The 16,612-nt window shown below is 45.5% G+C and overlaps 3 protein-coding genes across 4 annotated transcripts in view; all 3 read left to right on the forward strand.

Annotated features, from left to right (window-relative positions):
- Positions 1-16,612, forward strand: part of LOC309480941 (chemokine XC receptor 1-like) — a 59,517-nt gene that overhangs the window by 18,067 nt on the left and 24,838 nt on the right. The gene's annotated exons all lie outside the window — the stretch shown is intronic.
- Positions 12,879-14,630, forward strand: LOC309480952 (chemokine XC receptor 1-like). Of its 2 annotated transcripts, none has more exons than XM_082145716.1 (2): positions 12,879-13,160; positions 13,400-14,630. In XM_082145716.1, exon 2 carries the CDS (start codon positions 13,457-13,459, stop codon positions 14,390-14,392), a length of 936 nt encoding a protein of 311 aa, XP_082001842.1. In that variant the 5' UTR covers positions 12,879-13,160; positions 13,400-13,456; the 3' UTR covers positions 14,393-14,630. The 2 variants fall into 2 exon arrangements, with proteins under 2 accessions (XP_082001842.1, XP_082001843.1); XM_082145717.1 differs by having other exon boundaries at positions 13,443-14,630.
- Positions 15,421-16,518, forward strand: LOC309480953 (chemokine XC receptor 1-like). The gene is made up of 2 exons (XM_082145718.1): positions 15,421-15,436; positions 15,551-16,518. Exon 2 carries the CDS (start codon positions 15,559-15,561, stop codon positions 16,489-16,491), a length of 933 nt encoding a protein of 310 aa, XP_082001844.1. The 5' UTR covers positions 15,421-15,436; positions 15,551-15,558; the 3' UTR covers positions 16,492-16,518.

The following is a 16,612-nucleotide window of genomic DNA, read 5'->3' on the forward strand; positions in this document are numbered from 1 at the left end:
GTAGGCTAAAAAAAAATAAAAAAAATTTCATATATACATATATTTGAATTTACATAAATACATTCTTCTTTTTAACACTTTCGCACGTACGCTCACACCGGTGTGATCAGTCTAGGCTGGTCCCTGGAGCACCGGTGTGATTAGAACGGTCAGTGCATGACGTGATCAACTGCTAAATTTAAATGTGCTTTCGCGCGTTGGCTGGAGCTGAGCCAGAGACAGGCGCGCTCAGCTGTCATATATCACAACTTTTCAGTGTTTTCATCCACATAATGTTTGTTTTAGGTTTCAGACATAAGTACTAAAAAAAACAATACATTTAGAGTTTGTAAAATACACACTGATGTCAAAGGAAGAGGCAATAATAATCCTTTCCATTATAATTAGTTTTATTCATATCAGACACACATTGTGTAAGTAACTTTAAAGTTTACTCTATTCTTCTCCCAGTTCACCTGCCACATACTTTTATGTATTTCGGGAGAAGTGGATGAATTCACTTGTAAATCCAACAGATCCGATTCTCTGAACTGCGTCTGCGGCACAAACTAACATGGCGGCGCCCATCGCGCATACAGCTCAACTAACGCGATCGTTATAATTGTGTTCAAAAAACAAAACACTTCCACTTGCATATATTTGATATCGGAATATCAGATATTTCGTGCCATATCTAACAAATTTGTGAATATTTTGAATAAAAAAGGAAAAATTACATAAAAGCAGATCATCATTAATTCAGCTCTGTTGTTGCTGCGGTGTGTCACGTGACAAGCAATGACGCGTCACCATGGAAACCATAAAGTGACACATTCTAAATAACGGTCACCTTGAAAAACTCACGCTGGCGGGTCAGCCAGAATATTTTAAATTTACGTGTGAAAGGGTTAAACATATGATCGGATTAATAAAATTGTAAATTCATTTTAGATAAATATATATATAAAATTTGCATTTACATTTGGGTTATGCAGTGTTTTTAAATTATATTTTACACTGGGGTGCCTTGAGATTTTATGCACTTTTGAAAGGTGCCCTGACTGAAAAAAGTTTGAGAAAGGCTGCTGTAGTAGACGGTTGCATAGTTATAATGTTGTCCCTGATATTATCAATCTTATAAGTGAAGAAGTTCATAAAGTCATTACTGCTGCTTGGAAACTTCGGTGCTTGAAGCTTTCTTTTTCATTAGTTTAGCCACCGTTTCAAATAAATACCTAGGATTATGTTTATTTTCTTCTAATAGGGTTGTAAAATAAGCAGATCTAGCAGCTTTTAAAGCCTCTCTGTAATCGAGCTCTCCTTCCATAAAATGCGAAATACCTCTAGTTTTGTTTTCTTCCAGTTGCGCTCCATTTTTCTGGCTGCTCTCTTAAGGGCCTGAGTGTGCTCGTTGTACCACGGCGTTGGACTATTTTCTTTAATCTTCTTTAAGCGCAACAGAGCAACTGTGTCTAAAGTCAAGTCAAGTCAAGTCAAGTGACCTAATGGTGTCCTAAAACTCCATCAGGTGACCTAATGGAGAAAAAAACCTTGGGAGAACCCAGGCTCAGTCGGGGGCCAGTTCTCCTCTGGCATTTATGAGCTAGAGGCCGGATTGTAGTTTGAACTGTAGGATTATATGAATGCCTGGCTGAAGAGATGCGACTTTAATCTAGTTCTCTTACGAGAGGTACTCTCGTACTGCGTAAGTCTTACGCTAGGGGAAAATCTCTTTTCCGCGAGATACTGAAGCCAAAAAATTATCCTTAATTTTGAAATAATGTAAAACGCGTTGCGGCAGCATGCAGACATAGGCGAGACAGCTTGCGCGCCTATTGGCTGCCCTGCGGCAACTGCAGCAGCCTATCGATAAGGCCCTATCGTGACGTCAGTACCAATGGGGGCGCTTCGCGCCCAATACGTCACGTCCCGCCGAAACGGGCGTGGCCTGGGGCTATAAATATAGCATCGAAAGGCTAGCTTACCGATTTTTCATCTCTTCAGCGGAGCTTACGCATCGCTGGATCCAGAGAGAAGAAGCCGCGCCGTGGAAAAAGCCTTTCAGCGGGACGAGTACGGTACCTGGAGTCGCTGGCCGCGCCGCCTTCAACCGCCGTTCCTGCTACGCTATCCGGCGTCATATCCTTTTCTTTGCTAGTGTGTGTTCGCCGCCGCGACTCACACTCCTTCACAAAAAGAGCAGAGCGTCTTTTTTAAGATGTCTCGTCCATCCTGTGGCTCGTGCCGAGCCCCACTAAGCGACGGGGACCGCCATGTCATCTGCGTTTCCTGCCTGGGTAAAGGACATGCAGCTCTAGCGCTCGCCGACGGCGGATGCCCTCACTGCGAGCTTATGCCTATGGCGACTCTGAGGACTCGCATGGCAACCTTCCACGAGCCTGCACTTCCCGCTGTGACGCCGCGCCGTAAGAAGCGCCGTGCTCAGCGGATCCCTGAGCCTCCTCCCACCGAGAGAAGCTCGCCGGTTCGCCTGCCAGCTTCGCCGTCTGCTTCACTCGAGTCTCTCACTCCCGGACAGTGGCCGCCGTTGGCCGCCGCTTCCGCCGGAGATGACAAAGAAGAAGCGGCAGTTTTCGAGGAGGACAACTGCTCTATCCTGGCTTCGGACAGTGAGGATTGGGCGAGCTCTGTGGACCTCGCCCCTTCTTCTGCCCGCGAGTCGTCAGGAAAACGGGCCAGTATTGAAGCTGAGCTGATGCGTCTGCTCACACAGGCCACAGAGAGCCTCGGCCTCGAGTGGTCCGCGCCCGCCGAGCCTACACGCAACCGTCTGGACGGTTGTTTCCTACAAGGGGACCGCGTTTCTACGCCCTCAAGACCCGCCCCGTTTCTTCCTGAGCTTCATGAAGAACTGGCAAAGTCTTGGAGCGCCCCTTTCTCAGCCAGGCTGCGCTCCTCTGCTTCAGCGGCATTCTCCGTGGTGGACGGTGCCAAAGACAGAGGATACCTCGCTCTTCCTCTGGTAGAGGAGGCAGTAGCAGCCCATCTTTGCCCGCCCTCTGCTGGACGGCGGACTAAGACGGCGCTACCATCAAAAGCCTGCCGCGCTACTTCTACCCTGCACAGTCGCGCTTACACCGCCGCTGGGCAGGCTGCATCAGCGCTACACACTATGGCCACTCTCCAGATCTTCCAAGCTAACCTTCTCCGAAAGCTGGACAAGGAAGGCACGGAAGCAGTCAACGTGGCGGATTTAAGGAGCGCTACGGACCTCGATCTCCGCGCTACAAAATCCGCTGCACAGGCCATAGGGCGGAACATGGCCTCTCTCACCGTTGCTGAGAGACACCTCTGGCTGACGCTTTGAGAAATGCCGGACTCGGAGCGCTCTGTGTTCCTCGACGCCCCCGTTTCTGCTACTGGCCTCTTCGGATCGTCCGTCAAAGATTTCGCGGACAGATTCGCCGAGGTACAAAAGACGTCGCAGGCCATGAAGCACTTTTTGCCAAAGCGCTCTAGCTCCGCATCAGGCCGCTCTAAACAGCCGTCTGCTCGCAGCTCGCAGCCGCCGCCCCCCGCCGCCGCCTCACAGCGTCGACAGGCCCGGGACCAGAGACCACGCTCTCGCTCTGCCGGCCGCCGCCCCCCACCGCGTGGGACTCGGCCGAAGATTGAGATGAAGCCCGAGGCCTCAAAGTCTTCCTAGCCAGCTTAGGAAAACGACGGTGTTCAAGCCCCGCTGCGGCCGGGTTTCCACCAAAACTTCTCGCTCGTCCAGTTCCATTACATGCGACTGTTCCAGTGTACTCTGCAGTAAACAAGTCGGTTACATTACCCGCTTGCCTGTACACAAACGCCGTTTTCACGGCGACCCAGATAAATCCTGTAAAGAGTGTATTTTCTGGTATTCCGGCCACGGCCGACGGTGTTATGAGTGTAGTAAAAATGCCCACTGCCCAGTGCCCATTCCTACACACAGACACAGCCCGCCCCACAGGGCTCGCGCACATAAAATCGACTCATGTCGATTGCGCACAGAATGTAGTGAGCGTGCCCACATCCCAGTGCCCACAAACACTACACACTGCATGTCTCTCGGTTTCTGTAAAAACGAAACCAACACACATACAGCCGACTCAGGTCGATGGTGTTTTCAGTGCAAATGTGCCCGCTGTCCTGCGCCCACATTCACTCACAGACATGACGAATCCCTCGGTTTCCCCCACGCTCGCCGTCTCTCAGCTACCTGCCGTGAGAGAGCCGAGCGCGGGCGAACCGCCCGCTGTGATCAACACACTCCCCGCCTCGAGCGCTGCAAATGCGGTGTCTATAATACAGCATACCGAAGCTCCCCGGCCGCCACTATGTCACGGCCAGAGCTCCGATCTCATTCAACCCTTAGCTATGCATGCAAATGCGTGGGTAAAGCTTCCCGGTGTATCAGAATGGGTGCTGAACATTATAGAAAGAGGCTATTCGCTACAGTTCGCTCGACGTCCCCGCCGTTGTGCGGCGCGAATCGAAACCACGGTAGAAAAGGAAGTAGCAAGCGTACTTCGTACCGAAATTGCGAAACTGTTGAGCAAAGGGGCAATAGAGCCTTTATCTCAAGCTCAGAGCGAAGGGGGGCTATACAGCAGATATTTTCTGGTTCCGAAAAAAGACGGGGGTCTCAGACCCATTCTAGAGCTAAGACAACTGAACGAAGCGCTTTCAAAACGCCGGTTCAGAATGCTCACAACCAAGAAAATCCTCGCGCAAATTCGCCACGGGGACTGGTTTGTGTCAATAGATCTGAAAGACTCGTATTTCCAAATACAAATAGCGTCACGTCACAGGCGATTTTTGAGATTCGCCTTCGAGGGCCAGGCTTATCAATACACAGTCCTACCGTTTGGCCTGTCCCTAGCACCCCGTACATTCACGATGTGCATGGACGCAGCCCTCGCTCCCCTGAAACTTCGGGGAATGCGAGTTTTGAACTACTTGGACGATTGGCTGGTTCTAGCTCAGTCACATACAGAGCTCATAGAACACAGAACCATTTTACTCGAACATCTCGAGAATCTGGGTCTCAAAGTCAACTGGGCGAAAAGTTCACTGTCTCCCAGTCAGAGAATATCTTTTCTGGGCACAGAACTGGACTCGCTGTCAATGACAGCTCAAATATCGCTACAGCGCAGATTGACTATTCAGCGCATGACAGAAACCTTCCGCCGCGGCACTATAGTCCCGCTAAAGAAGTTTCAAAGGATGCTCGGTCTCATGGCAGCAGCATCTACAGTTCTCCAGCTGGGTCTGCTTCGCATGCGCCCACTGCAGTTCTGGCTACAAGCGCGAGTACCGCGTCGAGCGTGGACTTCAGGTCTCTTTCGCCTCAAGGTCGATCAAAAATGCGTCTCAGCACTGATACCCTGGAGAGCGACCGACTGGTACCAGTCAGGTGTAAGCCTGGGGACTTCCTCGAGTGTGAAGGTGGTGTCCACGGACGCCTCCACCTCGGGATGGGGAGCACTGCTCGAGGGCAGACCGTTTTTCGGCCAGTGGTCAGAACGGGAAAAGCTTCTGCACATAAACTGCCTGGAAATGATGGCAGTCGACAACGCGCTGAGGCGCTTTCGTCCCCAAATAGCAGGACACCACGTCTTGGTCCGCTCGGACAACATGTCAGTGGTAGCCTACATAAATCGCCAGGGAGGCATCACATCCCGAAACCTGTACAGGTTAGCGAAACGCCTCCTGGTATGGGCTCAGCACAATTTGCGCTCGCTCAGAGCAGCGCATGTGCCTGGCCACCTGAATGTGGGACCAGACAGACTGTCCAGGAACAATGTTCCAGCAGGAGAATGGTCACTGCATCCGCAGACAGTCCAACTGCTGTGGCAGACATTCGGCAGAGCAAAGATAGACCTGTTTGCGTCTCAAGAAAACGCTCACTGCCCGGAATTTTTCTCCAAGAGCAGGGATGCGCTGGCCCACGTCTGGCCCCGCTGCCCGCTCTATGCTTTTCCCCCCGTCGCGCTCCTACCTCAGGTATAAGAGCGGATCAGGGAAAGCAGATGCTCAGTGTTACTGGTGGCTCCGTTCTGGAAGAACCAGGCTTGGTTCCCAGTTCTTATGCAGCTGACGAGCGCTGCCCCATGGCCAATACCAGTGAGGAGGGACCTCCTCTCTCAAGCCAGGGGCTCGATCTGGCATCCTCGCCCGGAGCTTTGGTCCCTACATGCGTGGGCCATCAACGGGTACCCTCTGATCTCCCAGAGGGAGTATTAAACACGATCATGCAGGCTTTAGCTCCCTCTACGAGACGGCTCTATTCCTCAAAATGGTCAGTGTTCTCCAGCTGGTGCACAGCACGCGGCTTTTCACCCCTGGACTGTGGAGTGACAGAGGTTCTCTCCTTCCTACAAGAGCTACTGGATGAAGGCAGAGCCCCATCCACGCTCAAAGTCTATGTGGCGGCTATAGCAGCGTTTTCTAAACCAACGCTTGGTCAGTCACTGGGAAGGAACGATCTGGTCATTCGGTTCCTTAGAGGAGCTAAGAGGTTAAATCCTCCCAGACCTCCCTCAGTCCCCATGTGGGACCTTTCTACGGTCTTGGAGGCCATGAAGGGTGCCCCATTTGAGCCAATCCAATCAATAGATATCAAACACTTGTCTTTCAAAATGGTGTTTCTTCTGGCTCTCGCTTCAGTGAAGCGCATAGGGGACTTACAAGCGCTCTCAGTGAGCGCGACGTGTATGGAGTTTGGGCCAAATGACTCGAAAGTCATACTCAAACCGAGGCACGGGTACGTCCCTAAATCCCTCAACACACCGTTCAGGGCCCAGGTGATTTCCCTGTCTGCCCTGCCGGTCTCTAACGAGGAGAAGGACGCCAGCTTCCTTTGCCCGGTCAGGGCGTTAAGGGCTTATGTGTCCCGCACGTCTGTTTTCAGACAGACGGAGCAGCTCTTTGTTTCACTCTACGGACGTTCTAAGGGACTCGCCGTGTCGAAACAGAGTCTATCCAGATGGATAGTCGATGCTATAGCGCTGGCTTACACCTCTAAGGGCTTGCAGTGCCCATTAGGTGTCAGAGCGCACTCCACGAGAGGCGTGGCCTCGTCGTGGGCTTGGTCTAGTGGGATTGCCTTGCAAGATATCTGTATGGCGGCAGGCTGGGCCTCCCCGTCTACATTTATAAGGTTTTATAACCTAGAGGTTCCCGCTCTGCAAGCTAAGCTGCTTTCAGTCTAAAAATCGGTACTGTCTGCCCCGAGTGCGTCCGGCCCAGAATACCGAAATGGCTTGAGCAACGCTCGTTTTAGATCGCGCAGCTCTATGGGCAGTGTGTAAGACCCACTATATTCATCAGTCCAGGCCGGGGTCGCCCTGACTGAATAAAATACCATCACTATAACTGTTTCTTATAGGATGCTACATTATAGGAATGATGCTATTCTAGCCACTCTTCCTGGGCTCTCTGTGAGTCACTTATGATCATGTACTACATGAGCCCGGGCACTTGCCCTTGGGACTTTGGTGCTGGATCTTAGCATGCACGGCGTTTTACACTGTTTCCCCTAGCGTAAGACTTACGCAGTACGAGAGTACCTCTCGTAAGAGAACGTACTCGGTTACTAACGTAACCTCGGTTCTCTCTAGAGAGGAAACGAGTACTGCGTATCTTGCCGTGCCTGCGCACGCTCCGATTCGCTCCGGCGATGAAAAACCGGTAAGCTAGCCTTTCGATGCTATATTTATAGCCCCAGGCCACGCCCGTTTCGGCGGGACGTGACGTATTGGGCGCGAAGCGCCCCCATTGGTACTGACGTCACGATAGGGCCTTATCGATAGGCTGCTGCAGTTGCCGCAGGGCAGCCAATAGGCGCGCAAGCTGTCTCGCCTATGTCTGCATGCTGCCGCAACGCGTTTTACATTATTTCAAAATTAAGGATAATTTTTTGGCTTCAGTATCTCGCGGAAAAGAGATTTTCCCCTAGCGTAAGACTTACGCAGTACTCGTTTCCTCTCTAGAGAGAACCGAGGTTACGTTAGTAACCGAGTACGTTTTAAACTGGGAGAGCGAGTCTGAGCAACGAACAGTATCAGGAAGACTATTCCAGAGTTTTGGAGCCAAATGTGAAAATGCTCTCCCTCCTTTGGTGGTTCTGGATATCCTAGGTATGACCAAAAGCCTTGAATTTAGTGATCTTAAAGAGCGCGATGGATTATAGGGCGATAGAAGATCCGTTAAATAGACTGGAGCTAAGCCGTTTAGGGCTTTATAAGTCAGTAGCAATACCTTATAATTAATACGGAGCTTTATAGGTAACCAATGCAGTGATGATAAAATCTGTGTTATATGATCATATTTTCTTGATCTCGTAAGAACTCTAGCGGCGGAATTTTGGACTAACTGTAGCTTGTTTATTGAGGATGCAGGACAACCAGCTAATAAAGCATTACAGTAATCCAGTCTCGAGGTCATGAATGCATGAACTAACTTTTCTGCATCAGAAACTGATAGCATATTACGTAGCTTAGCAAAGTTTCTAAGGTGGAAAAAGGCTGTTTTTGTAACATATGAAATATGATTTTCAAAAGACAGGTTGCAATCGAGTATAACACCCAGGTCTTTTACTGTAGAGGATAAAGTAACAGGACATCCTATGATGTTAAAGTTGTATTGTGCGAGGTTTTGTGGGCGTTTTTTTGAACCGATAAGTATTACCTCTGTCTTGTCTGGATTTAATAAAAGAAAATTACGCGTCATCCAATCTTTTATATCTTTAACACACTCTGTCAATTTGGAAAATTTAAAGTGCTGGAAAAGAGAGAGTTAAAAGTTTCTGTTGCAGTTCTTCTAAGCGATCTGGGATGCTGAGATGATGAAACTGATCAGGAAGATTATTAATAAAGCAATCAATGGCAGAAGTCATAGGTCTAACATATTTGAAACACGGAGTCGGCTTTGCAGCCTTGGCTAAATGTAATTTACACGAGACTATAATGATCTGAGATGTCATCGCTCTGCTGCAGAATTTCAACGGCATCAACATCTATTCCATGTGATAATATTAGATCTAGAGTATGATTACGACGATGAGTAGGTCCTGACACGTGTTGTCTAACTCCAATTGAGTTTACAATGTCTTTAAATGCCAAACCCAATGCATCTTTTTCATTATCGATGTGTATATTAAAATCACCAACAATTAGTATTTTATCTGCAGTCAATATTAATTCTGATAGAAAGTCCGCAAATTCTTTGATAAAATCTTTATGGTGTCCTGGTGGCCTGTATACAGTAGCCAGCACAAATCTCAAATGTGATTTTGAGCACCAACACTTCAAAATAATTATATTTAAAACTTGATTTCTTAGTGGTTTTGAAAATATTTATATAAATTACAGCAACACCTCCCCCTTTGCGTTTCAGACGAGGCTCATGTAATAACAGTAATCTTGTGGGGTGGACTCATTTAAAGTAATGTAATCGTTTGGTTTTAGCCAGGTTTCTGTCAAACACAGCACATCTAGATTATAGTCTGAAATCATATCATTAACAATGAGTGCTTTTGAAGTAAGCGATCGAATATTCAGCAACCCAAGCTTTATCATTTGCTCATCTGTATTATAGCTGTTTTTTATTTGTTGAACATCAATACAATTTTTAACCTTGGATGGGTTTAAAAGTTTTTTGGATTTCCAAATTCGGGGAACAGACACATTCTCTATATGATGATAGCTAGGTGAAAGAGGCTCTATGTGATGGGATTTATCTGACCTTGGTGACGCGAGGCCGCTAGCAGACGGTCGGTTTAGCCAGTCTGTCTGCTTCCTGACCTGAGCCCCAGATTGTCATGCTTGAGCTCTAAGACTATGTGCCATATTACTAGAGAGAAGAGCAGCACCATCCCAGGAGGGATGAATACCATCTCTTTTCAACAGGTCAGGTTTGCCCCAAAAACTTTTCCAATTGTCTATGAATTCTATATTATTTTGCGGACACCACCGAGACAGCCAACCGTTAAGCGAACACAATCTACTAGCTATCTCATCATTCCTGCAAACAGGAAGGGGGCCAGAGCAAATTACAGTGCTTGACATCGTACTTGCGAGTTCACACACCTCTTTAATATAAATTTTGGTGATCTCCGCCTGGCGGAGTCGAACATCATTAGAGCCGACGTGAATAATGATCTTAGAGAATTTACGATTAGCATTAGCCAGCACTTTTAAATTTGCTTTGATGTCAGGCGCTCTGGCTCCCGGCAAACATGTGACTATGGTGGCTGGTGTCTCTATTTTCACGTTTCGTGTGATTGAATCACCAATAACTAGGGCACAATCAACAGAATTCTCAGTGGGTGTTTCACTGAGCGGGGCAAATGGTTTTGTTATGGTAATCGGAACGGAAGGGTGGTTTTTTGATCCGCGACTAGAGCGATCCCTCACTGTCACCCATTTGCCTTGCTGCGCAGGCACTAACTCAGCTGGAACCGAATCATGTAAAGAGTTCACTATGCTAGGCGCATCCAAAATAGTATCTAAAGCTCTAGCTCTCTTACTATCCTCAATTAAAGTTTGGATGTGTGTCTCTAGTTCTGAAATCTTCTCCGTCAGCCTAACTGACTCCTTGCATTTATCACATATAAATCCTATATTGCCAACAGAGAAGGCTATGCTAATCATGTGACATGAAGTGCAGGTGACAATAACAGGACAAGACATTACTCACCGTGTTTGTTGACTGATTCTTACTCACCTGAGCTTTTTATGAACTCAAAGGCGCGGGCGCGCGAAAAAAAGAAGAAAAAAATAGCTGAGCGCACGGGTGGCGCGTTAAAAGGCTAGCGAATTACTAGTGTGTTGTGCTAGTAGTAACGGAAGCTAGCGATGTCAGGTTCATCTGAGATGTTGGGTAAGCTGTATTTAGTAGTAGTATAAACAACTAGAAATTGAAGTAAATGATGGTTCAAAACAAAGAAATACGAGGCTAAGACGGAGCTTACAGCACCGAAGCAAACACACTCACAGCAGGCAGCGAGGCAGACAGGGAGGAAGAGTCCATGGGGCAATGAGAGGAAGGGTCCATTGGGCAATTGGAGGAAGAGTCCACAGGTGAATGGGAGGAAGAGTCCATGGGGCAATGGGAGGAAGAGTCCATGGGGCAATGGGAGGAAGAGTCCATGGGGCAATGGGAGGAAAAGTCCACAGGCCCAACGCCCAACATAAAAGTGGAGGCGGTCTTGGGGAGGGATGGAGGGCCAGGCCTGTGAATGAATGAATGAATGGATGGATGGATGGATGGATGGATGGATGGATGGATGGATGGATGGATGGATGGATGGATGGATGACATGTTGGGCCTGGGCCGTGGAGTGTGGGTGGCACTAGCAGTGCACGGAGCCAGGGCGGCACCAACAGTTCAGGGGGCCATGGCGGATCGGCCTCCGCTGCCCTGCCCAAGGAGCTTGGCTTGGCCACTACGGCCAGGGATGTATGGCACCCCCCCAAAAAATTTATTGGACTGAGCTACGGGGGTGGACTGGAGCAGGCTCACTGGCTGGAGTCCCTTCTGGACGCTGGCCCCCCCACACACAATATAGTCGTGGCCACAAGACCTAGACTATTCTGAATAGAATATTCTTTGAATATTCTTAGAATATTCTTAACACTGTGAAAAAAATGGTCCAAGAACTGTTCACTGAATTACTATCAAATTATGCACAGCAAAAAATATGCAACAGGTTTCACATCCACTCTCAGGTTCATTACCTCAAATTCTGTTTATTAAACATGTTCTTTCTTTTCTCCAGCAAAGAAATAATAGGTAAAATGTGTCTAAAATCTAAAATAAAGCATGCAGTCAGTGTCACGGGTTGGTTCTACAATGAGACTGGGAGGAAGAGTCCACAGGGGAATGAGAGGAAGAGTCCATGAGGGAATGGCAAGAAGAGTCCACAGGGGAATGAGAGGAAGAGTCCATGGGGGATGGGAGGAAGAGTCCACAGGAGAATGGGAGAAAGAGTCCATTGGTGAGTGGGAGAATGAGTCCATGGGGGAATGAATGAATGAATAAATGAATGAATGACATGTTGGGCCTGGGCCGTGGAGTGTGGGCGGCACCGGCACTTCAGGGGGCCATGGCAGATCGGCCTCCGCTGCCCTGCCCAAGGAGCTTGGCTTGGCCACTACGGCCGGGGATATATGGCACCCCCCAAAAAAAATTCTTGGGCTGAGCTATGGGGGTGGACTGGAGCAGGCTCACTGGCTGGAGTCCCTTCTGGACTCCCCACACACAATATAGTCGTGGCCACAATTGTCAGGGAGTGGCAGCGGACATCAGAGTGCTCTGGCATGCGGCAGCCAACAGTGGCAACAGGAAACAATCCTTGACAAAGACACATGGCAAACATGAAGACTTAATATACACAAAAGACTAATGCCTGAACAAGACACACCTGTGCACAATGAAACAATGAACCAATGACAACATGACAACATGACAGCACAGAACACATGCCAGGATCACATGAGGGCCAGGGAATCACACGACAAGACCTGAAACATGACTGACATGAAACGTGAATCAAAAACCAAAACAACCTGTGACAATAAGTATAAATATCTTAAATAATCTCATAAACATTTTAAGTTTGTTTATGAGTGGTGTAATAAAAAAAAACTTAATCAAAACATAAAATAAATAAATTACTTAAAACTACACCCATAAAATGATCCCATGATGGGAACTCCTAAAAGGTTTTATATATGAAGCACCTGACAGAAGCCTGCTTTTCTTCTGAGTGTTTTATATTTGTTGTATGCCTGTAATTACAAATGGGTTAAAGATGAACAGTTACTTCACTTGTAAAGATCTCAAAGCCACTTGAGCTTCCTCTGTGTATATGAGATGAAAGGATCTAGAGGCTGAGGTTTGAGGGAGGATGTATGTCGACAGAACAATCATGCTGCTCTTTTTAATACACTGATAAGATACATTCTTCTAACTTGGTTATTTGAGGTGGTCTAAGGAACATTTCACATCACAATCATCACATGATGATATGTACGTCTTGAGAAAGCAGCAACTGCTTCATGTGACCATGGATGTACAAAGTTCATGAAATTCCAGTTAATTTTATACTAGATATAATATATTGTTGTGGTAATGTGCTGTTCTGATCATCATTGTGCACTACAAGGTCCATATCATCAAGAATTCAGGTAAGTCATGCGTTGTTTAGCATTTGACTAGGTTACTCGAGTTAAACTGACTTGTATAACTTCTCTTTTTCCTCTTATGAAAACGCAGAGATTGCATTAATGACTCTTCATACACATCCTCTACTGTAAAAAAAAGAAAATAAATTCAGTGTAACACCATTTCTTTGTTATTATTTCTAAAATGTACATGCAATATCTGAGTAAAAATTGTTTCAAAGTATTTTTTATTTATTTTTTAGCAACGAGCAAAAAAATTCACCTGGACAAATTGGATCTTGTCAGTTTGTGATTGCAGGATGAACATGACTGATGAGAATACAACGGACAGTGACTACTATGACTTGTACTATGAAGACCAGATGTGTAAGAAAGATGAAGTGGTGAAAGTTGGATCCATTCTCATTCCGCTCTTCTTCTCATTAGTGGTTGTGTTAAGCTGCATTGGTAACATCCTTGTTCTGGTCACTCTGGCGCTCTGCGAGGACATCAAATCCCTGATCAACGTGTTCATCCTCAATTTGACTCTATCAAATCTGCTGTTCACTTTTGGACTTCCATTCTGGGCCTCGTACTTCATCTGGGGTTGGACGTTTGGAGATATTGGCTGTAAAGCAGTGAAGTTTCTGTTCTATGTTGGCTTTTACAGCAGCGTGTTGTTCTTAACTCTCATGACCATTCAGCGTTACATGGCAGTGGTTCATCCTCTGTCTGACTGGGAGAAATGCAGAGGCTTTTCAGTCGCTCCCTTTATCGTTTGGATCCTGAGTGGAGCGGTTTCACTTCTTGGTTCACTTCATAGCAAAGTTATACCACATTTTAATAATGCATACTGTGAATATGACAGTGTTGAAATGAAATCTGGAATTGCTTATTTTCAAAATGCTTTCTTCTGCATTGCATTTCTAATCATGGGTTTTTGCTATGGCAGAATGCTTCGGACAATAACAAAAAAACAGACCAATAAGGGACGCAAGACTGTTAGACTAACATTTGTTATTGTGCTTGTATTTTTTATTGGTTGGGCTCCATATAACATTGTTATGTTCTTGAAATCTTTGGCTGATCAGAATATCCATCCATTCACAGACTGTACAGTAAGCATTAGACTCGACTATGCATATTATGCTTGCCGGATGTTAGCTTTTACACACTGTTGCTTAAACCCTGTGTTTTTAGTTTTTGTCTTGCGAGCAATTCCAAGGAGGATCTTATGTAAAGATTTGAGTCTATGAATAATGTGCTTTGTTTTACTTGGCAAGATAATACTTGAGAGTCGTCAGAAAACAAGCATTGAAGAAGATTGAAGAATCTGGCTGAAGATTGGATCAAATCATCATTATCGTTATGAAACATTAAACAAAACCTTGCTTTTTTTTCTGTGTAAAAGCATGTTTTGAGTTCATGCCAGCTTGAATCCATAAAAGAAAAATATGTTCTGAATAAAGTGTTTGTGAATTTCTCAAATACTCCCACGTGAAATTACTGTAAAAGGAAACGCATGAGAACTGTATGTGAAAATGCAGATTACGCAGTTTTGTTTTTGTGCAATGAAATGACCAAAATGTAGTTATGACTGGAAAATTACATTCTTTCACGTGACAGTGTAAATCAGTGTGGTCTGTGGAAGGAAGCACAGCATCATCATTGACCTACATAAGCAGGAAAATGGAAGATTTGAGGTCATAAACTCATTTTTTACTTTTTTATGTTCATAACAAAACAATATTGCAGCCTATATACCCTGTACATGAGATCCCTGCAACCATAATCATCTTCACAAAAACAACATACTTCTACAACTTTTTTAATTAACATAATCATGACATAAATGCATGATTTGAAAAACAATTACAAAAAAGCAGCTGTCAAGCATTTTTGATCAACTATTTACCGACATTAATCATGCAAATTCAATCCTTCTGTTGATTCAAAAGCAAGAGCTAGAACTATGCGGCCTTTGAATTATGCCATTTTACTTCTTAACATGGAAATAAAGTGAATAATACGAACTTCATTATAAACCAACAGTTTCGAAATGCCCATTAACTGGCAACTACCCTAAAATGTATTACTAAGGAATTGCTGCAACACTGAAAAAAACAACAATTAACTTTCATTTTGTAAGTGATACTTTCATTTCATGTTTGAGGTCAAGGGGAATGACTGAGTGTTTCGGCAGAAACACACATTTAAACCCTCCCATTCATCATAATAATGCTCAAATATCCCTGTTCAGTTAGCCAGGAGTCATTAGTACTAACAGGACTGATATTAAGGTAAGAAATATTATTATAATAAGATAAGATTACTCTTTATTATATCTTGTAACGTTTTTCATTAAGTAAACAACTACAATGAATTCTAACAACAAAATTAACATTATCAAACAGAGAACATCATGACTGAAGACTATACATCTACTGAGTATGATGATACACCAGTAGACCAACTATGTCGCAAAGAGGAGGTAGTGAAAGTCGGATCCATTGTTATTCCAGTTTTTTTCGCTCTTCTGGTTGTGTTAAGTTGCATTGGTAACCTGCTGGTTCTGGTCATCCTGGTGCTGTACGAGAAGTTTAGATCCATGATAAACATCCTTATCCTCAATTTGGCTCTGTCAGATCTGCTGTTCACTTTTGGTCTTCCGTTCTGGGCCTCGTACTTCATCTGGGGTTGGACGTTTGGAGAGATTGGCTGTAAAGCGGTGAAGTTTCTGTTCTACGTTGGCTTTTACAGCAGCGTGTTGTTCTTAACTCTCATGACCATTCAGCGTTACATGGCAGTGGTTCATCCTCTGTCTGACTGGGAGAAATGCAGAGGCTTTTCAGTCTCTCCTTTCATCATTTGGATCCTGAGTGGAACGGCTGCACTGTTAGTCTCACTCCGAAGCAAAGTCTTGGAACACGATAAAAATATTTACTGTGAATTTGACAGTATTAGAGCAAAACATGTCGCTGTTTATTTACAAAGCATTTTTTTCTTGATTGCATTTTGCATCATGGGATTTTGCCATTTCAGAATGTATATGACGATTGCGCAGTCCCGAACAAGGCTACGAAACAAGACTATCAAACTAATATTCTGCATCGGCCTGCTGTTCTTCATCGGTTGGGCTCCGTACAACATTGTGATGCTTTTGAGAATTTTCCAGGATTATGGTTTAACTCCATTTACAGACTGTAGGGTATCCATTCATCTTGATTATGCATTTTACGCTTGCCGACTGTTGGCTTTTTCACACTGCTGCTTAAACCCAGTGCTTTATGCTTTAATTGGAGAAAAATTCCAGAAACATTTACGGATGATACTGAAGAAAATGTGTCCAAAATAAAGCAATTCTGCTCTACCCTGACAAGAATTTCTTATTTCTTTTCTGTTTATTGTGTTTGTTGTTAAAAGCAAGATTTCTAACAATGTACATTACATCTTACACTACAGTTCAAAAGTTCCAA

The sequence above is a fragment of the Leuciscus leuciscus genome (assembly GCF_965113295.1).
Source record: "Leuciscus leuciscus genome assembly, chromosome: 18".
In the NCBI taxonomy this organism is placed as follows: domain Eukaryota; kingdom Metazoa; phylum Chordata; class Actinopteri; order Cypriniformes; family Leuciscidae; genus Leuciscus; species Leuciscus leuciscus.

Excerpts from the sequence above, each read along its gene's own strand:
- LOC309480953 (XM_082145718.1), top strand. The coding sequence starts at position 15,559 with ATGACTGAAGACTATACATCTACTGAGTATGATGATACACCAGTAGAC.
- LOC309480952 (XM_082145716.1), top strand. The coding sequence starts at position 13,457 with ATGAACATGACTGATGAGAATACAACGGACAGTGACTACTATGACTTG.